General features: G+C 38.2%; 1 protein-coding gene across 3 annotated transcripts in view; it reads right to left on the bottom strand.

Annotated features, from left to right (window-relative positions):
* Positions 1-23,100, bottom strand: part of ABCB7 (ATP binding cassette subfamily B member 7) — a 150,661-nt gene that overhangs the window by 9,646 nt on the left and 117,915 nt on the right. For all 3 annotated transcript variants that reach the window (XM_082377162.1, XM_082377161.1, XM_082377160.1), the window contains 2 exons: positions 9,681-9,852; positions 6,858-6,961 (listed from right to left, as the gene is read on the bottom strand). In XM_082377162.1, the coding sequence (XP_082233288.1) occupies positions 6,858-6,961; positions 9,681-9,852 (276 nt within the window). The remainder of the gene's footprint in view (positions 1-6,857; positions 6,962-9,680; positions 9,853-23,100) is intronic.

Raw genomic sequence — 23,100 nt, forward strand, 5'->3', positions numbered from 1 at the left:
GGGAAAAAAGCAGTGACCTCATAAGAGACTGGGCCCGAACTACCTGTTAGTAATAGAGGGTCTCCTGCAGAGGTGTGGGGTGGCAGTGGCTCACTGTGGGGATAAGGACACTGGCAGCAGATCTGTGGAGTACTCATTGGTGTGAGCCCTCCCGGAGGCTGCCATTAGCCCCACCCTACAGCCTGTAGGCACCAGTGCTGGAACACCTCAGGCCATGCAACCAACAGGGTGGGAACACAGCTCCACCCATCAGCAGACAAGCTGCTAAACATCTTCCTGAGCACAGCCCTGCCTACCAGAGGGACAAGACCCAGCTCCACCCAGTAGGCAGGGACCAGCCCCTCCCATCAGGAAGCGTGCACAAGCTCCTTAGACAGCCTCATCCACTAGAGGGCAGACAGCAGAAGCAAGAACTACAATCCAGCAGCCTACGGAATGGAAACTGCAATCACAGAAAATTAGACAAAATGAGATGGCAGAGGAATATGTCCCAGATGAAGGAAAAAGATAAAATCCCAGAAGAACAACTAAATGAAGTAGAGATAGGCAATCTACCGGAAAAAGAATTAGGAATAATGATAGTGAAGATGATTCAAGACCTTGGAACAAGAATGGAGGCAAGGATTGAGAAGATGCAAGAAATGTATAACAAAGACCTAGAAGAACTAAAGAACAAACAGAGATGAACAATACAATAACTGAAAATGAAAAATACACTAGAAGGAATCAATAGCATAATAATTGAGGCAGAAGAATGGATAACTGACCTGGAAGACAGAATGTTGGAAATCACTGCCATGGAAAAGAATAAAGAAAAAAGAATGACAAGAAATGAAGACAGTCTTAGAGACCTCTGGGACAACATTAAAAGCACCAACATTCATATTATAAGGGTCCCAGAAGGAGAAGAGAGAAAGGACCTGAGAAAGTATTTGAAAAGATAATAGCTGAAAACTTCCCTAACATGGGAAAGGAAACAGTCACTCAAGCCCAGGAAGTGCAGAGACCCCCAGGTAGGATAAACCCAAGGAGGAACACACCAAGACAAAACAGTATTCAACTTGACAAAATTAAAGATAAAAGAAAAAATATTAAAGCAACAAGGGAAAAGCAACAAAAACATACACGGGAACTCCCATAAGGTGATCAGCTGATTTCTCAACAGAAACTCTGTAGGCCAGAAGGGAGTGGCACAATATATTTAAAGCAATGAAAGAGAAAAATCTACAAACAAGAATACTCTACCCAGCAAGGCTCACATTCAGATTTGACGGAGAATTTAAAGCTTTACAGACAAGTAAAGGCTAAGAGAATTCAGCACCACCAGACCAGCCTTATAACAAATGCTAAAGATTCTTCTCTAAGCGGAAAAGAAAAGGCCACAACTAGAAACAGGATAATTATGAATGGAAAAGCTCACCAGTAAAGGCAAACATACAGTAAAGGAAGGAAATCATCTGTACACAAATATGATATCAAAACCAGCAATTAATGAGGAGAGAACAAATGCAGGGTATTGAAAATGCATTTGAAATTAAAAGACCAGCAACTTAAAACAACCTTGCTTACATACAGACTACCATATCAAAACCTAATGGTAACCGCAAACCACAAATCTAAAATAGATACACACACAAAAAAGAAAAAAGGAATCCAAACACAACACTAAAGTTAGTCATCAATTAACAAGAGAACAAAAGAGGAAGGGAAGAAAAAAAACCTAAAGAAACAAATCCAAAACAATTAACAAAAGGGTAATAAGAACATACATATCAATAATTACCTTAAACGTAAATGGATTAAGTGCTCCAACCAAAAGACAGACTGGCTGAATGGATACAAAAACAAGACCCCTATATATGCTGTCTATAAGAGACCCACTTCAGATCTAGGGACACATACAGACTGAAAGTGAGGGGATGGAAAAAGGTATTCCATACAAATGGAAATCAAAAGAAAGTTGTAGTAGCAATACTCATATCAGACAAAGTAGACTTTAAAATGAAGACTGTTACAAGAGACAGGGAAGGACACTACATAATGATCAAGGGATTAATCCAAGAAGAAGATATAACAATTGTAAATATATATGCACCCAACATAGAAGCACCTCAATATATAAGGCAAATACTAACAGCCATGAAGGGAGAAATCGACAGTAACACAATAATGGGAATGGGGGACTTTAACATACCATTTTCGTCAGTGCACAGATCATCCAGACAGAAAATCAACAAGGAGACACAGGCCTTAAATGACACATTAGACCAGATGGACTTTATTGATACTTATAGAGAATTCCATCCAAAAGCAGCAGAATACACGTTTTTCTCATGTGCACATGGAACATTTTCCAGGATTGATCACATGCTGGGCCACAAAGTGAGCCTCAGTAAATTTAAGAAAACTGAAATCGTATCAAGCATCTTTTCTGACTACACACTATGAGATTAGAAATCAACTACAAGAAAAAAAAGTAAAAAATACAAACATGTGGAGGCTAAACAATATGTTACTAAACAACCAATGGATCACTGAAGAAATCAAAGAGGAAATCAAAAAATACCTAGAAACAAATGAAAACAAAAGCCCAAAGATCCCAAACCTATGAGACACAGTAAAAGCAGTTCGAAGAAGGAAGTTTATAACAATACAATCTTACCTCAGGAAACAAGAAAAATCACAAATAAACAACCTAAACTTACACCTAAAGCGACTAGAGAAAGGAGAACAAACAAAACCCAAAGTTAGCAAAGAAAGAAATCATAAAGAGCAAAAATAAATGAAAGAGAAATGAAGGAAACAACAGAAAAGATCAATGAAACTAAAAGCTGGTTCTTTGAAAAGATAAACAAAATTGACAAACCTTTAGCCAGACTCATCCTGAAAAAAAGGGAGAGGGCTGAAATCAATAAAATTAGAAATGAAAAAGGAGAAGTTACAATGGACACCACAGAAATCCAAAGGACCATAAGAGACTACTACAATCAACTATATGCCAATAAAATGTACAACCTGGAAGAAATGGACAATTCTTAGAAAGGTACAATCTCCCAAGACTGAACCAGGAAGAAATAGAAACTATAAACAGACCAATCACCAGTACTGAAATTGAAAATGTGATTAAAAAACTCACCAACAAACAAAAGTCTAGGACCTGATGTCTTCACAGGCAAATGCTATCAAACATTTAGAAAAGAGTTAAAAACTATTCTTCTGAAACTATTCCAAAAAACAGCAGAGGAAGGAACACTCCCAAATGCATTCTATGAGGCCACCATCACCGTTATACCAAAACCAGACAGACATACCATGAAAAAAGAAAATTACAGGCCAATATCGCTAATGAACAGAGACACAAAAATCCTCAACAAAATACTATCAAACCGAATCCAACAATACATTAAAAGTATCATACACCATGACCAAGTGGGATTTATCCCAGGGATGCAATGATTTTTCAATATCTGCAAATCAATCAGTGTGATACACCACATCAACAAACTGAAGAATAAAAACCATATGATCTCAATAGACGCAGAAAAAGTTTTTGACAAAACTTAACACCCATTTATGGTAAAAACTCTCCAGAAAGTGGGCACAGAGGGAACCTACCTCAACATAATAAAGGCCATATATGACAAAACTACAGCTAACATCATACTCAATGGCGAAAACTGAAAGCATTTCCTTTAAGATCTGGAACAAGATAAGGATGTCCACTCTCGCCACTTTTATTCAACATAGTTTCGGAAGTCCTAGCTACAGCAATCAGAGAAGAAAAAGAAATAAAAGGAATCCAAATTGGAAAAGAAGAAGTAAAACTGTCACTGTTTGCAGATGACATGATACTATACATAGAAAATCCTAAAGATGCTACCAGAAAAGTACTAGAGCTCATCAATGAATTTGGTAAAGTTGCAGGATACAAAATTAATACACAGAAATCTGTTCCATTTCTGTACACCAACAATGAAAGATCAGAAAGAGAAATTAAAGAAACAATCCCATTTACCATCACATCAACAAGAATAAAATACTTAGGGATATACCTACCTAAGGAGGCAAAAGACCTGTACTCTGAAAACTATAAGATGCTAGTGAAAGAAAACAAAGATGACACAGATGGAAAGATCTACCGTGTTGGGACTTCTCTGGTGGTCCAGTGGGTAACACTCCATGCTCCCAATGCAGGGGGCCTAGGTTCGATCCGTGGTCGGGAACTAGATCCTGCATGCCATAACTAAGTGTCTGCATGCTGCACCTAAGAAGTCTGCATGCCACAACTAAAGATCCCACATGCTGTAATGAAGGTCCCACTTGCTGCAACTAAGTCCTGGTGCAGCCTAAATAAATAAATAAATAAATAAATAAATATTTTTTTAAAAAAAGATCTACCATGTTCTTGGATTGGAAGAATCAATATTGTCAAAATGACTATACTACCCTGGGTAATCTAGAGCTTTGATGCAATGCCTATCTAATTATCAATGGCATTTTCACAGAACTAGAACAATAAAATCTTAAAATTTGTACAGTGCCACAAAAGACCCTAAATAGCTACAGCAAACTTAAGAAAGAAAAATGGAGCTGGAGGAATCAAGGCTCCCTGACTTCAGACTATACTACAAAGCTACACTCATCAAAACAGTATGGTACTGGCACAAAAACAGAAATATATATCAAAAGGATAGAAAGCCCAGAAATAAACCCATGCACCTATGGCCAATTAATCTACCACAAAGGAGGCAAGACTATAAAATGGAGGAAAGACAGTCTCTTCAATAAATGGTGCTAGGAAAACTGGACAGCTGCATGTAAAAAAAATGAAATTAGAACATTCTTTAATACCATACACAAAAATAAACTCAAAATGGATTAAAGACCTAAATGTAAGATCGGATACTATAAAACTCTTAGAGGAAAACATAGGCAGAACACCCTTTGACATAAATCACAGCAATATCTTTTTCAATCTGTCTCACAGGGTAATGGAAATAAAAACAAAAATAAACAAGTGGGACCTAATAAAACTCAAAAGCTTTTGCACAGCAAAGGAAACCATAAACAAACTGAAAAGACAACCCACAGACTGGGAGAAAATATTTGCAAACAAGGTATTAGTCTCCAAAATTTACAAACAGCTCATGCAGCTCAATATCGAAAAAACAAACAACCTAATCAAAAAATGGGCAGAGGACCTAAAGAGACATTTCTCCAAAGACACACAGATGGCCAGGAGGCCCATGAAAAGATGCTCAACATCGCTAATTATTAGAGAAGTGCAAATCAAAACTACAATGAGATATCACCTCATACCAGTCAGAATGGCCATCATCAAAAAATCTGCAAACAATAAATGCTAGATAGGGTGTGGAGAAAAGGGAACCCTCTTGCACTGTTGGTGGGAATGTAAAATAGTATGGCCACTATGGAGAACAGTATGGAGGTTCCTTAAAAAACTAAAAATAAAGCTACCCTATGATTCAGCAATCCCACTCTTGGGCATATATCTGGAGAAAACCATCATTTGAAAGGATACATGCACCCCACTGTTCACTGCTGCACTGTTTACAATAGCCAAGACATGAAAGCAACCTAAGTGTCCATCAACAGATGAATGGATAAAGAAGATGTGGTATATATATCCAATGCAATATTACTCAGCCATTAAAAAGATTGAAATAATGCCATTTGCAGCAGCATGGATGGACCTGGAGATTATACTTCATACTAAGTGAAGTTAAGTCAGACAGGGAAAGACAAATATCATATGATATTGCTTATATGTGGAATCTAAAAAAAATGATACAAATGAACTTATTTACAAGACAGAAATAGACTCACAGACTTAGAGAATGAACTTATGGTTATCATGGGGGCAGGGTCGGGGGAGGGATAGATGGGAGTTTGGGATTGACATGTACACAGTGCTATATTTAAAATAAAATGCCTTTTCATGAAAAATAAATAAAATAAAAATTTTCTAAATAAATATAACAAATCCTCATGCTAAACAACTGACTTAGAAATTAAGCTGTTTTAAACATATGGCAGATCAAATAATGTGCCCTGAAACTTAACTCCATATGCAAATATATGTCATATATGCTCTAAAGCTGAAATTAGGCCTATCCTTCAACAATAGGGTTTTACTATATATTCAAGTAAAACGTAGGTGAATGGAGGCAACTGACAAATTACATCAGCCTATCTTCAGTTTTAGATTAAGGGGATTCATGCATGAAATTATGATTGCTGTTAAGACTTTGGCATTTAATACAAAGATGTTATGATGTCTAATGTAGTTGCTGGGTAGTACCATGACGTCAGTGTCATAACATCTTGGTGCTTCACAATACTTGTTATGAAATGAATATAAACTGATACCAGAACCACAGGCTGTGTGTGCCTAATTTGAACCTTAGTGAGTTGCTCCATGATAAGTGAAAGGCTTTCTGGTGTGTACCATGTCACAATCATTTATAAGACCTATTTTAATGAATGTTAAGTGGCAAAAAGCAGAAAGACTAAAACCTTCCTTTGTCAGCCCGTTAGTTGATTCCCACAGCTTTGCAAGATGAAAAGGTAATACAACAAGAGCATAACGTGTCACACACAGTTTCAAAAAGCGATATATTTGCAAATGGACTTAACAGTGTGATAATATAATGCGACCTGCATTCTTACTATCAACACTTCCTACATTGGGGAAAAGGGCTAGGTATTTGGCTCTACAGAACCTTCTATTGAAGTTCATTCAAAATATGAAAGAATGTAGCTATTTTACTGAAACTTCCAAGGAAAAAAGTTAAGCAATTTGAATTAAAGAGTTTTATGTTTTCACCATCATTTACCTCTTCAGTAATTGAATCTAATGATGAAGTAGCTTCATCATAGAGAATGACCGGGGGGTCCTTCAAAATGGCTCTTGCAATTGCTACTCTTTGCTTTTCTCCTCCTAGTAAAGAAAATTTTTAGTTTAAGAGAGCATAACATACATATTTTATATTTCTAGTATTTCCATTAATTACAACCACCAAATAATACCTTCAACATTTATCTTTACTGATTACTGATCATTTTACTCAGTTATAAGAGTTTATGTTCATATATAATATCCTTTGACAAACTATATTCCCTGGAACATAAATGTGATTCTGAATTCTGACTTCATGGCAGGCGAAAAGAACAAGGAGGGGAGGTGACAACTTTGATTCCAGAATTACCTCCCTCACCAGAAATACGCTCATGACATATGTTACTTTATATGTACTTTATATTACTTCCCAATGAACAGCAACCTCAGATAGAAAAATTTCAATATTAGAGAATCAACAAAGCCAAAACCAAATTCAATATCTGAAGCCTGAAAACTTGAAGACATGAAACTATAAATATCTAAATTTATTTCTTAACATAAAAAAGTACCATTCAGCCAGTATTCTTAAAGACTTTTTTTTTTTGACAGAAAGCTATTATTTTCACAGCACTCTTCAAAGTTAAGGCTACAGACTAGGACCTCTTATTTCACCTTAGTTATTTGCTATAGGACTCTAGCATAGCAGAATTTTAAAACAGAAAGGAAACAGAAGCCCAGAAAGGTTAAGTAATTTGCTCAAGGTCACAGGCAAGTTCTAGCAAAATCTGCTAGAACTGACTAATTACCCCCAACTAATTCCCAGTCCAATGCTCTTCCTTTCACAATGTACAAACCCATAATTATTCTTAAATTTATTCTAGAGAAAATAAAGCAATCTTTCTTTCTCCACTGGGACTCCTGCAGGTCTAAGGCCATCAATCTTACATAAAACTATGGTTGAAAGTACAAAAGATGGTGCTTTGCTGAATATGTCCCTTTTGGCTTCTTTTCTTGTTCATTATCCATTAATTTATCAATGTCTGAAAAAACTTGTACTTTTTAGCATCAGTAACCTGTTCAGAAAACAAGCCCTACCTGTTGATTATCTGGTACACAAGTATTATTTCACTTTTATCTGTTCTTCAATTATTATCTTCAACTGGTAAGAGGGGCTCCTTATGTCTAATATTAGTGAATACGTTTATATTCATACTATCCACACTCTTCCTCATTTTGTAAGTTCAAAATTCTCCTATCAAGACAGGCAGTATGCCAGAACAATCTGCTTACCCACCTAGCAACTCAGCAGCAGAAAGCTCCAAAAAGAACTAGATACTCAGAGGAAGAACTAGTTTTCACATGTTTCCCAAATTTCAAGTGGAAACCAACCCAGTTTCAATTCTATTCAATAGAATTTGGAAAAGAAACATTTGTTTGTTCTCTACTGAAATTATTTGCATAGGTGCTAAATAATATATTGCTCATTTTGAGAGGCCTGGTTGTAAGGCAATGGGTATGAGGTAAGAATAAAATTTCGTTAAACATTCCTACCCCCAAAGGCATGCAGAGAGGAAGAAAATGATTGAAAAATGGGATGCAGCATAGCTAACTGAAGCAAAGTCATGTTTGAGAGGGCTAGTCTGTATTAAGTGACAAATTGGGGATCTCCAGAATTAGCCCAATGGATAAATAATCTGGGGTGTGGGCTAGTTTATTGGAAAGTCCTATGAAGAGCAATGGTAAAGTATAAAGGTGGACTGGAATGAAGCAGGCATCTTATACTATCAGGTAATGACTAAATAGCTACTACAAACCAACTAAACTTGAAAATAATCTTTGCTTAGTATTTTCTAAACCTAGATCAAAACTTTCTAATAGACTGCAAATTCCTTGAGAGTAGGTCCCTTGATACTTCATCTTTTTAACTCTCAAATCATTTAGCACAGCTGCTTGCACATTGCATGTACCTAATCAATGTTGTGAATAACTGAAGCCAGCTTACAATGAAGAGGAACAGGGATTCATTAAAATTCATGTGGAGTATTCTTCATTCTTTTTCCTTACCCTCATCCCTAATCTATACATTTCCTCCCCAAACTAAACTAGAATGAAGAGTAAATGTAAAGGATGCAGTATGTTTATGAGTTACATTAATACTTTCAGGCATTAGATATCATTATACTTTTAGAATTCAAATAATTTAGGGCAAAGAAACATTTTTATGGATCCTCAAAAAAATTCAGTCATTTTAGGATGATCCATTATTAAACAGAGTAATCATCTCATAATTAAACACTTAAAATGTGCAAGCCCTAAAATTTACTTGGCCACTGAACCAACAAAGACATGAAAATGAAGTTGGCTGTAAGGAAGTATAAGTATAAGGAGGTCTAAAGTATTGAAAACACCCCATAATGATCTAGGAAATTATGAGGAGATACACTATTTACTATCAAATTTCTTGTCCCTACTCTTACTTCTTTCCCATGTGAATAATGACCTTGGCTTACCTTTAATATTAAGATTACGGATAATAAGTTAGCACTGATCTCAACATGTATCAGTAACTTACTATTAAGCACTTACAGTGTTTGCAGCTGCAAGTGAAAACAAAAGAGACTTGCATGATTTGAGAACAGTTACTTCTAGCAAGCTGAATTGTTTACAGTGACAGGCAGGAAACTGGGGAATTTGTCAAAAGAGACTGGATGAGCACTATGTTTGTACTCTGTCTTTACATTTTCTAGTAAATGGCCCTGACAAATTAAAGTGTGGAGGGAGTATGTAAGTGGGGGCCAGATCTAAAATCTTTGATTACCTGAAAGCTTGAGTCCTCGTTCCCCTACTTGGGTGTCATATCCATGTGGCATTCGAAGAATTGCATCATGGAGTCCAGCTAATTTTGCCACTGCATACACTTCCTCTGGTGAAGCATTGATGTTTCCATATAAGAGGTTGTAGTAAATGGTATTATGGAAGAGGACAGCATCCTGGAGCAGATTTATATATACACACATAGACATGCATGTTCATATTTAACAATTCAAAGAATAGTAAAGACATAAAGGCATAAAAAGTAAAACATTATAACTCCTTTTATCACCCCCACATGCCTGCTCCATTTCCTTTCCCAGAGCTAATCACTGTGAACAATTTGTTGTGTATTATCCTAGACTTTTTCTGATGCATTTATGTGCCTAAACAAACACTTTTTTTTTCCAACAGAAGTGGGGCCATACTATATATATTCGTTTGTAAGTTGCTTTTTTCACTTAACACAACCTGGAGATTGTTCATGTCAGTAACAGAAACCTACCTCATCCTTTTCAACAGTTGTGTGATACTAAGAATATATCATATTTATCTTATCCATTCCTCTACTGATGGATATTAATTAAAACTTCTGCTACTATAAACAAGGTTGAAATAAAATATCATTGTATATGACTTATGTACACCCATGCATTTCTGTAAGAAGGATTCCTAGAAGCACACTGATGAGTTAAAAGGTAAGCATATGTTTATCCTTTGATAGAAATTGCCCAACTATCTTCCAAAAACGCTCCAACAGCATATATGCCAACCAACAGTGTACGAGGGTGCCAGGTCTCCATATCCTCAACAATGCTGGATATTAATAAGTTTTAGTTGTTGCTACTTTTAAGGGTAAAATGTGCTTTTTGTTTAAATTAGTATTTCCCTAATTACTAATGAAGCCAAATATATTTTTATATGTTTCTCAGAAGCTTTTAAATTGGACTTAAAACACAGAAAACAAAGAATTTATGCGCTATAGATTTTTGAGAAAGTTCACTGCAATCATTCATTTGATATTTCAACTTATTCTGACATGGAATACTAAAGCTAAATTACTTAAAATGAGCATCCACCTCCCACTTCTCTTTCAGTATCCAACAGTTGGAAGGTAACAGTAAGATGAAATAAAATGATTCCATTCATTAACATTAACCAGTACCCTCAATTAATTAAGATCTTCGTTAATATCATAATCAGCCCCAGAGTTACAGATATTATTTCAAATCACTTTAATAATTTTTATACCTATTACTGATATAAAATTTTCTTGTATTGAGATGGTAGTTAAAACTAATGAGTTTAAAGTTCTACTTAAACTTTAAGTAGAACTTCAGAAAATACTTATTTTAAAATATTTTACATTTAGAAAAGAAGTTAACAAACAAATGCTAACTGGAAATGTTGAAAATACAAAATATGGGGCATTGAGAAGACAGCGGAGGAGTGAGATGTGGAGATCACCTCCGCCCCACAAATACATCAAAAATACATCTACATGTGGAACAACTCCTACAGAACACACACTGAACGCAGGCAGAAGATCTCAGACTTCCCAAAAGGCAAGAAACTCCCCACGTACCTGGATAGGGAAAAAGAAAAAAGAAAAAACAGAGACAAAAGAATAGGGATGGGACCTGCACCTCTGGGAGGGAAAGTTGAAGGAGGAAAGGTTTCCACACACTAGGAAACCCCTTCACTGGCAGAGACGGGGGGTGGGAGGGAGAGGGAAGCTTCGGAGCCATGGAGGAGAGCGCATCAACTGGGATGCAGAGGGCAAAGTGGAGAGATTCCGGCACAGAGGATCGGTGCCAACCAGCACTCACCAGCCTGAGAGGCTTGTCTGCTCACCCACTGGGGCAGTGGGGGCTGGGAGCTGAGGCTCAGGCTTCGGAGGTCAGATCCCAGGGACATGACTGGGGTTGGCTGTGTGAACACAGCTTGAAGGGGGCTAGTGCACCATAGCTAGCCAGGAGGGAGTCCGGGAAAAAGTCTGGAACTGCCTAAGAGGCAAGAGACCATTGTTTCAGGGTGCGTGAGGAGAGGGGATTCAGAGCACCACCTAAACAAGCTCCAGAGACGGGCACGAGCCGTGGCTATCAGCGCGGACCCCAGAGAGGGGCATGACATGCTAAGGTTGCTGCTGCATCCACCAAGAAGCCTGTGTGCAAGCACAGGTCACTATCCACACTTCCCAGGAGCCCATGCAGCCCACCACTGCCAGGGTCCCGAGATCCAGGGACAACTTACCCAGGAAAACACACGGCAAGCCTCAGGCTGTTGCAACATCACGCTGGCCTCTGCCGCTGCAGACTCACCACGCATTGCGTACCCCTCCCTCGCCCCAGCCTGAGTGAGCCAGAACCCCCTATCATGCTACTACTTTAACCTCGTCCTGTCTGGGTGGGGAAGATGCCCTCAGGCGACCTACACACAGAGGAGGGCCAAATCCAAAGGTGAATGCCAGGAGCTGTGCGAACAAAGAAGAGAAAGGGAAATTTCTCCCAGCAGCCTCAGAAGCAGTGGATTAAATCTCCACAATCAACTTGATGTATGCTGCATCTGTGGAATACCTAAATAAACAACGAATCATCCAAAAACTGAGGCGGTGGACTTTGAGAGCAACTGTAGACTGGGGTTTGCTTTCTGCATCTAATTTGTATCTGGTTTTATGTTTATCTGAGTTTAGTTTCTAGAGCTTACTATCATTGGTAGAATTGTTTATTGATCTGGTTGCTCTCTTTCTTTTTTTTAATATATATATATATATTTTTCCTTTTTCTCTTTTTATGACTGTGTATGTGTATGCTTCTTTGTGTGATTTGGTCTGGACAGCTTTGCTTTTACAATTTGTTCTAGGGTTCTGCCTGTCCGTTTTTCTTGTTTTGTTTTGTTTTTAGTATAGTTTTTAGCACTTGTTATCACTGGTGGATTTGTTTTTTGGCTTGGTTGCTCTCTTCCTTCTTTCTTTCTTTTTCTTTATATTACTTTTTTATTTCTTTATTTTTAATACTTTATACAATTTTTTATTTTAATAAGTTTATTTTATTTTATTTTTGTTTCTTTTTTCCGCTCCCTTTTCTTATGAGCTGTGTGGCTGACAGGGTCTTGGTGCTCCAGCTGGTTGTCAGGCCTGACCCTCTGAGGTGGGAGAGCCAAGTTCAGGACATTGGTCCACCAGAGACCTCCCAGCTCCACGTACTATCAAACCGCGAAAGCTCTCCTAGAGATCTCCATCTCAACTCTAAGACCCAACTCCATTCAAGGACCAGCAAGCTACAGTGCTGGACACCCTAGGCCAATCAATTAGTAAGACAGGAACACAACCCCATCCATTAGCACAGAGGCTGCCTAAAATCAAAATAAGTTCAAAGACCCCCAAAACACACGACTGGACGTGGTCCTTCCCACCAGAAAGATCCAGACTCATCCACCAGAACACAGGCAACAGTCCCTTCCAACAGGAAGCCTACACAACCCACTGAACCAACCTTACCCAATGCGGGCAGACAACAAAAACAACGGGAACTACAAACCTGCAGCCTGCAAAAAGGAGACCCCAAAAACAGTAAGTTAAGGAAATGAGAAGAAAGAGAAATACACAGCAGATGAAGGAGCAAGGTAAAAACCCAAGAGGCCAAACAAATGAATAGGAAATAGGCACTCTATCTGAAAAAGAATTCAGAGTAATGATGGTAAAGATAATCAAAAAACTTGGAAATAGAATGGAGAAAATACAAGAAACGTTTAACAAGGACCTAGAAGAAATAAAGAGCAAACAACAATGATGAACAACAAAATAAATGAAACAAAAAATTCTCTAGAAGGAATCAAGAGCAGAATAACTGAAGCAGAAGAACAGATAAGTGACCTGGAAGATAAAATAGTGGAAATAACTACTGCAGAGCAGAATAAAGAAAAAAGAATGAAAAGAATTGAGGACAGTCTCAGAGACCTCTGGGACAACACTGAATGCACGGACATTCGAATTATAGGGATCCCAGAAGAAGAAGAGAAAAAAATAGGGACTGAGAAAATATTTGAAGAGATTACAGTTGAAAACTTCCGAAATATGGGAAAGGAAGTAGTCAATCAAGTCCAGGAACTGCACAGAGTCCCACACAGCATAAATCCAAGGAGAAACATGACTAGACACATATTAATCACACTATAAAAAATTAAATATAAAGAAAAACTATTAAAAGCAACACCGGAAAAGCAACAAATAACATACAAGGGAATCCCCATAAGGTTAACAGCTGATCTTTCAGCAGAAACTCTGCAAGTCAGAAAGGAATGGCAGGACATATTTAAAGTCATGAAAGGGAAAAACCTACAACCAAGATTACTCTACCCAGCAAGGATCTCATTCAGATTCGAAGGAGAAATTAAAACATTCACATAAGCAAAAGCTAAGAGAATGCAGAACCACCAAACCAGCTTTACAACAAATGCTAAAGGAACTTCTCCAGGCAGGAAACACAAGAGAAGGAAAAGACCTAGAAAAACAAACCCGAAACAATTAAGAAAATGGTAATAGGAACATATATATCGATAACTACCATGAATGTAAATGGATTAGATGCACCAATCAAAAGACAGACTGATTGAATGGATACAAAAACAAGACCAGTATATATGCTGTCTACAAGGGACCCACTTCAGACATACGGACACACAGACTGAAAGTGAGGGGATGGAAAAATATATTCCATGCAAATGGAAATCAAAAGAAAGCTGGAGTAGCAACTGTCGTATCAGACAAAATGGACTTTATTTTTTAATTTTTTAAAAATATCTTTATTGGAGTATAATTGCTTTACAATGGTGTTAGTTTCTTCTTTATAACGAAGTAAACCAGCTATACATATATATATATATATATATATATCCCCATATCTCTTCCCTCTTCCATCTCCCTCCCTCCCACCCTCCCTATCCCACCCCTCTAGGTGGTCACAGAGCACCGAGCCCATCTCCCTGTGCTGTGCGGCTGCTTCCCACTAGCTGTCAATTTTACATTTGGTAGTGTATATATATCCATGCCACTCTCTCACTTTCTCCCAGCTTACCCTTCGCCCTCCCCATGTCCTCAGGTCCATTCTCTAGTAGGTCTGCATATTTATTCCCATCCTGTCCCTAGGTTCTTCACACACATTTTTTCTCTTTTAGACTCCATATATGTGTGGTAGCATATGTTATTCGTTTTTCTCTTTCTGACTTACTTCACTCTGTATCACAGACTCTAGGTCCATCCACCTCACTACAAATAATTCAATTTCATTTCTTTTTATGGCTGAGTAATATGCCATTGTATATATGTGCCACATCTTCTTTATCCATTCATCTGTCGATGGACACTTGGGTTGCTTCCAGGTCCTGCCTATTGTAAACAGAGATGCAATAAACATTGTGGTACATGACTCTTTTGGAATTATGGTTTTCTCAGGGTATATGCCCAGTAATGGGATTGCTGGGTCGTATGGTAGTTCTATTTTTAGTTTTTGAAGGAAACTACATACTGTTCTCCATACTGGCTGTATCAATTTACATTCCCCCCAAGAGTGCAAGAAGGTTCCCTTTTCTCCACACCCTCTCCAGCATTTATTGTTTATAGAATTATTCATGATGGCCATTCTGACTGGTGTGAGGTGATGCCTCATTGTAGTTTTCATTTACATTTCTCTAATGATTAGTGATGTTGAGCATCCTTTCATGTATTTGTTGGCAATCTGTATATCTTCTTTGGCACAATGTCTACTTAGGTCTTCTGCCCATTTTTGGATTGGGTTGTTTGTTTTATTGATACTGAGCTGCATGAGCTACTTGTATATTTTGGAGATTAATTCTTTGTCAGTTGCTTCATTTGCAAGTATTTTCTCCCATTTTGAGGGTTGTCTTTTCTTCTTATGCTTTCCTTTGCTGTGCAAAAGCTTTTAAGTTTCATTAGGTCCCATTTGTTTATTTTTGTTTTTATGTCCATTTCTCTAGGAGCTGGGTCAAAAAGTATCTTGCTGTGATGTATGTCACAGAGTGTTCTGCCTATGTTTTCCTCCAAGAGTTTTATAGTGTCTGGCCTTACATCTAGGTCTTTAATCCATTTTGAGTTTATTTTCGTGTATGGTGTTAGGGAGTGTTCTAATTTCATTCTTTTACATGTAGCTCTCCAGTTTTCCCAGCACCACTTACTGAAGAGGCTGTCTTTTCTACATTGTATATTCTTGCCTCCTTTATCAAAGATAAGGTGACAATATGTGTGTGGGTTTATCTCTGAGATTTCTATCCTGTTCCACTGATCTATATTTTTGTTTCTGTGCGAGTACCATACTGTCTTGATTACTGTAGCTTTGTAGTATATTCTTAAGTCAGGGAGCCTGATTCCTCCAGCTCTGTTGTTCTTTCTGAAGACTGCTTTCGCTATTCGGGGTCTTTTGTGTTTCCATACAAATTGTGAACTTTTTTGTTCTAGTTCTGTGAAAAATGCCAGTGGCAGTTTGATAGGGATTGCATTCGAATCTGTAGATTGCACTGGGGAGTACAGTCATGTTCACAATGTTGATTCTTCCAATACAAGAACATGGTATATCTCTCCATCTGTTTGTACCATCTTTAATTTCTTTCATCAGTGTCTTATAATTTTCTGCATACAGGTCTTTTGTCTCATTAGGTAGGTTTATTCCTAGGTATTTTACTATTTTTGTTGCAGTGGTAAATGGCAGTGCTTCCTTAATTTCTCTTTCAGATTTTTCATCATTAGTGTATAGGAATGCATTAATTTTGTATCCTGCTACTTTACCAAACTCATTGATTAGCTCTAGTAGTTTTCTGGTAGCATCTTTAGGCTTCTCTAAAGATGAAGCCTAAAGTTCTAAGAGAACTTTAGAACTCTCTGCAAACAGTGACAGCTTTACTTCTTCTTTTCCGATTTGGATTCCTTGTATTTCTCTTTCTTCTCTGATTTCTGTGGATAAACCATCCAAAACAATGCTCAATAATAGTGGTGAGGTCGGGCAACCTTGTCTTGTTCCTGATCTTAGTGGAAATGGTTTCACTTTTTCACCATTGTGGATGATGTTGGCTGTGGGTTTGTCATATATGGCCTTTATTAGGTTGAGAAAAGTTCCCTCTATGCCTATTTTCTGGAGGGTTTTTATCATAAATGGGTGCTGAATTTTGCCGAAAGTATTTTCTGCATCTATTGACATGATCACATGGTTTTTATTCTTCAATTTGTTAATATGATGTATCACACTGACTGATTTGCGTATATTGAAGAATCCTTGCATTCCTGAGATAAATCCCACTTGATCATGGTGTATGATCCTTTTAATGTACTGTTGGATTCTGTTTGCTAGTATTTTGTTCAGGATTTTTGCATCTATGTTCATCAGTGATATTGGCCTGTAGTTTTCTTTCTTTGTGACATCTTTGTCTGGTTTTGGTATCACGGTAATGGTGGCCTCGTAGAATGAATTTCGGAGTGTTTCTCCCTCTGCTATACTTTGGAACAGTTAGAGAAGGATAGTTGTTAGCTCTTCTCTAAATATTTGATAGAATTCGCCTGTGAAGCCATCCGGTCCTGGACTTTTGCCTGTTGGAAGATTTTAAATCACAGTTTCAATTTCAGTGCCTGTGATTGGTCTGTGAATATTTTCTATTCCTACCTGGTTCAGTATCGGAAGGTTGTGCTTTTCTAAAATTTTGTCCATTTCTTCCAGGTTGTCCATTTTATTGGCATATAGTGGCTTGTAGTAATCTCTCATGATCCTTTGTGTTTCTGCAGTGTCAGTGGTTACTTCTCTTTTTTCATTTCTAATTCTATTGATTTGAGTCTTCCCCCTTTTTTCTTGATGAGTCTGGTTAATGGTTTATCAATTTATCTTCCCAAAGAACCAGCTTTTAGCTTTATTGATCTTTGATACTGTTTTCTTTATTTTTTTCATTTATTTCTGATCTGATCTTTATGATTTCCTTCCTTCTGCTAACTTTGGGTTTTTTTTTTTGTTTTTCTTTCTCTAATTGCTTTAGGTGTAAGCTTAGGTTGTTTATTTGAGATGTTTCTTGTTTCTTAAGGTAGGATTGCATTGCTATAAACTTCTCTCTTAGAACTGCTTTTACTGTATCCCACAGGTTTTGGGTCACTCTGTTTTCATTGTCATTTGATTCTAGGTATTTTTTGATTTCCTCTTTGATTTCTTCAGTGATCTCTTGGTTATTAAGTGGTGTATTGCTTAGCCTCCATGTGTTTGTATGTTTTATAGATTTTTTTCCCGCAACTGATACCTAGTCTCATAGAATTGTGGTTGGAAAAGACACTTGATACGATTTCAAATATCTGAAGTTTACCAAGGCTTGATTTGTGACCCAGTATATGATCTATCCTGGAGAATGTTCCATGAGCACTTGAGAAGAAAGTGTATTCTGTTGTTTTTGGATGGAATATCCTATAAATATCAATTAAGTCCATTCTGTTTAATGTGTCATTTAAAGCTTGTGTTTCCTTATATATTTTCATTTTGGATGATCTCTCCATTGGTGACAGTAGGGTGTTAAAGTCCCCTACTATGATTGTGTTACTGTTGATTTCCCCTTTTATGGCTGTTAGCTCTTCCCTTATGTGTTGAGGTGCTCCTATGTTGGCTGCATAAAGATTTACAATTGTTATATCTTCTTCTTGGATCGATTCCTTGATCATTATGTAGTGTTCTTCTTTGTCTCTTGTAATAGTCTTTATTTTAAAGCCTCTTTTGTCTGATATGAGAATTGCTACTCCAGCTTTCTTTTGATTTCCATTTGCATGGAATATCTTTTTCCATATCCTCACTTTCAGTCTGTTATGTGTCCCTATGTCTGAAGTGGGCCTCTTGTAGACAGCATATGTACAGGTCTTGTTTTTGTATCCATTCAGCCAGTCTATGTCTTTTGGTTGGAGGATTTAATCCATTTACATTTAAGGTAATTATCGATATGTATGTTCCTATTACCATTTTCTTAATTGATTTGGGTTTGTTATTGTAGATCTTTTCCTTCTCTTGTGTTTCCTGCCTAGAGAAGTTCCTTTAGCATTTGTTGTAAAGCTGGTTTGGTGGTGGTGAATTCTCTTAGTTTTTGCTTGTTTGTAAAGGTTTTAATTTCTCCGTCGAATCTGAATGAGATCCTTGCTGGATAGAGTAATCTTGGGTGTAGGTTTTTCCCTTTCATCACTTTAAATACGTCCCGCCACTCCCTTCTGGCTTGCAGACTTTTTGCGGAAATATCAGCTGTTAACCTTATGGGGATACCCTTGTATGTTATATATTGCTTTTCCCTTGCTGCTTTTAATATTTTTTCTTTGTATTTAATTTTTGCTAGTTTGATTAATATATGTCTTGGTGTGTTTCTCCTTGGATTTATCCTGTATGGGAGTCTGTGCTTCCTGGACTTGATTAACTATTTCCTTTCCCATATTAGGATAGTTTTCAACTATAATCTCTTCAAATATTTTCTCAGTCCCTTTCTATTTCTCTTCTCCTTCTAGGACCCCTATAATTCGAATGTTGGTGCATTTAATGTTGTCCAAGAGGTCTCTGAGACTGTCCTGGATTCTTTTCATTCTTTTATCTTTATTCTGCTCTGCGGTAGTTAGTTCCACTATTTTATCTTCCAGGTCACTTATCCGTTCTTCTGCCTCAGTTTTCCTGCTATTGATTCCTTCTAGAGAATTTTGTATTTATTGTGTTGTTCATCATTGTTGTTTGCTCTTTAGTTCTTCTAGGTCTTTGTTAAACGTTCTTGTATTTTCTCCATTCTATTTCCAAGATTTTGGATCTTTACTATCATTACTCTGAATTCTTTTCCAGGTAGACTGCCTATTTCCTCTTCATTTGTTTGGTCTGGTGTGTTTTTACCTCACTCCTTCATCTGCTATGCGTTTGTTTGTCTTCTCATTTTGCTTAACTTACTGTATTTGGGGTCTCCTTTTTGCAGGCTACAAGTCTGTAGTGCCCGTTGTTTTTGGTATCTGCCCCTAGTGGCTAAGGTTGGTTCAGTGGGTTGTGTAGGCTTCCTGGTGGAGGGGACTAGTGCCTGTGTTCTGATGGATGAAGCTGGATCTTGTCTTTCTCGTGCGGAGGTCTGCGTCTGGTGGTGTGTTTTGGGGTGTCTGTGACCTTATTATGTTTTTAGGCAGCACCTCTGCTAATGGGTGGGTTTGTGTTCCTGTCTTGCTAGTTGTTTGGCATAGTGTATCCAGCATGTAGCTTGCTGGTCATTGAGTGGAGGTGGGTCTTCGCGTTGAGATGGAGATCTCTGAGAGAGCTTTCGCTGTTTGATATTATGTGGAGCTGGGAGGTCTCTGGTGGACCAATGTCCTGAACTCGGCTCTCCCACCTCAGAGGCACAGGCCTGACACCTGGCTGGAGCACCAAGATCCTGTCATCCGCAAGGTTCAGAATAAAAGTGAGAAAAAAATGAAAGAAAGAAAGAAAGAAAAAAATAATAAAATAAAATAAAATAAAGTTATTAAAATAAAAAATAATTATTAAAAATTAAAAAATTAAAAGGTAACTAAAAAAGGAAACAAAGACACAAGATAGCAACCAAAACAAAAAACAAATCCACCAATGATAAGAAAAAATTAAAAACTGTATTTGAAAAAAAAGAAAACGGGCAGACAGAACCCTAGGACAAATGGTAAAAGCAAAGTTATACAGACAAAATTACAGACAGAAGCATACACATACACACTCACAAAAAGAGAAAAAGGGAAAAAATATATATATCGTTGCTTGCAATGTCCACCACCTCAATTTAGGATGATTCATTGTCTATTCAGGTATTCCACAGATGCAGGGTATATCAAGTTGACTGTGGCGATTTAATCCACTGCTCCTGAGGCTGCTGGGAGAAATTCCCCTTTCTCTTCTTTGTTCGCACAGCTACTGGGGTTCAGCTTTGGATTTGCCCCTGCCTTTATGTGTAGGTCACCTGAGGGCGTCTGTTCTTCGCTCAGACAAGACGGGGTCTAAGTAGCAGCTGATTATGGGGCTCTGGCTCACTCAGGCCGGGGGGAGAGAGGGGTACGGAAGGCGGGGCGAGCCTGCGGCGGCAGAGGCCAGCATGACGTTGCAACAGGCTGAGGCATGCCGTGTGTTCTCCCGGGGAAGTTGTCCCTGGATCACAGGACCCTGGCAGTGGCGGACTGCACAGGCTCCCTGGAAGGGAGGTGTGGATAGTGACATGTGCATGCACACAGGTTACTTGGTGACTGCAGCAGCAGCCTTAGCATCCCATCCCCGTCTCTGGGGTCCATGCTGAGAGCCGCAGCTCGCGCCCATCTCTGGAGCTCGTTTAGGTGGTGCTCTTAACCCCCTCTCCTCGTGCACCGCAAAACAAAGAGTCACGAAAAAGTCTGTTGCCTCTTCGGCAGTTCCAGACTATTGCCCGACTCCCTCCAAGCTAGCTGTGGTGAACTAGTCTTCTTCAGACTGTGTTCACGCAGCCAACCCCAGTCCTCTCCCTGAGATCTGACCTCCGAAGCCCAAGCCTCAGATATCAGCCCCCACCAGCCCCGGTGGGTGAGCAGACAAACCTCTCGGGCTGGTGAGGGCTGGTCAGCACCGAGCCTCCATGCGGGAATCTCTCTGCTTTGCCCTCTGCACCCCTGTTGCTGTGCTCTCCTCCGTGGCTCCGAAGCTACCCCCAGCCTACCCCCGTTTCCGCCAGTGAAGGGGCTTTCTAGTGTGTGGAAACTTTTCCTCCTTCACAACTCCCTCCCACTGGTGCAGGTCCCGTCCCTATTCTTTTGTCTCTGTTTTTTCTTTTTCCTTTTGCCCTACTCAGGTGCTTGGGGAGTTTCTTGCCTTTTGGGAGGTCTGAGATCTTCTGCCAGCATTCAGTAGGTGTTCTGTAGTAGTTGTTCCACATGTAGCTGTATTTCTGATGTATCTGTGGGGAGTAAGGTGATCTCCACGTCTTACTCTTTCACCATCCTGAAGGTCTTCTCAAAATAGACTTTAAAATAAAGACTATTACAAGAGACAAAGAAGAACACTACATAATGATCAAGGGATCAATCCAAGAAGACGATATAAGAATTGTAAATATATATGCACCCAACATAGGAGCACCTCAATACATAAGGCAAATGCTAACAGCCATAAAAGGGGAAATCAATAGTAACACAATAATAGTAGTGGACTTCAACACCACACTTCCACTAATGGACAGATCAACCAAAATGAAAATAAATAAGGAAACAGAAGTTTAAATGATACATTAAACAAATGGACTTAATTGACATTTATAGGATATTCCATTCAAGAACAATAGAATACACTTTCTTCTCAAGTGCTCATGGAACATTCTCCAGGATAGATCATATCTTGGGTCACAAATCAAGCCTTGGTAAATGAAAGACAACTGAAAAGGTATCAAGTATCTTTTCCGACCAGAACGTTATGGAACTAGATATCAACTACAGGAAAAATCTGTAAAAAATACAAACACATGGAGCCTAAACAATACACTACTAAATAACCAAGAGATCACTGAAGAAGTCAAACAGGAAATCAAAAGATACCTAGAAACAAATGGCAATGAAAACATTGCGACCCAAAACCTATGGGATGCAGCAAAAGCAGTTCTAAGAGGGAAGTTTATAGCGACACAATCCTAGCTCAAGAAACATCTCAAATAAACAACCTAACCTTACACCTAAAGCAATTAGAGAAAGAAGAACAAATAAACCCCAAAGTCAGCAGAAGGAAAGAAATCATAAAGATGAGATCAGAAATAAATGAAAAAGAAATGAAGGAAACGATAACAAAGATAAATAAAAGTAAAAGCTGGTTCTTTCAGAAGATAAACAAAATTGATAAACCATTAGCCAGACTTATGAAGAAAAAAAGGGAGAAGACTCAAATCAATAGAATTGGAAATGAAAAAGGAGAAGTAACCACTGACGCTGCAGAAATACAAAGGATCATGAGAGACTAATACAAGCAACTATATGCCAATAAAATGGACAACCTGGAAGAAATGGACAAATTCCTAGAAAAGCACAGCCTTCCGATACTGAACCAGGAAGGAATAGAAAATATGAACAGACCGATCACAAGCACTGAATTTGAAACTGTGATTTAAAATCTTCCAACAAACAAAAGCCCAGGACCAGATGGCTTCACAGGTGAATTCTACCAAACATTTAGAGAAGAGCTAACACGTATCCTTCTCAGAGTCTTCCGAAATACAGCAGAGGGAGGAACACGCCCAAACTCATTCTACAAGGCCGCGAGCACCCAAAACCAGAAAAAGATGTCACGAAAAAGGAAAACTACAGACCAATATCACTGATGAACATAGATGCAAAAATCCTCAACAAAATACTAGCAAACAGAATCCAACAGCACACTGAAAGGATCATACACCATGATCAAGTGGGATTT

Source organism: Balaenoptera borealis (genome assembly GCF_965194805.1).
Source record: "Balaenoptera borealis genome assembly, chromosome: X".
NCBI lineage: Eukaryota > Metazoa > Chordata > Mammalia > Artiodactyla > Balaenopteridae > Balaenoptera > Balaenoptera borealis.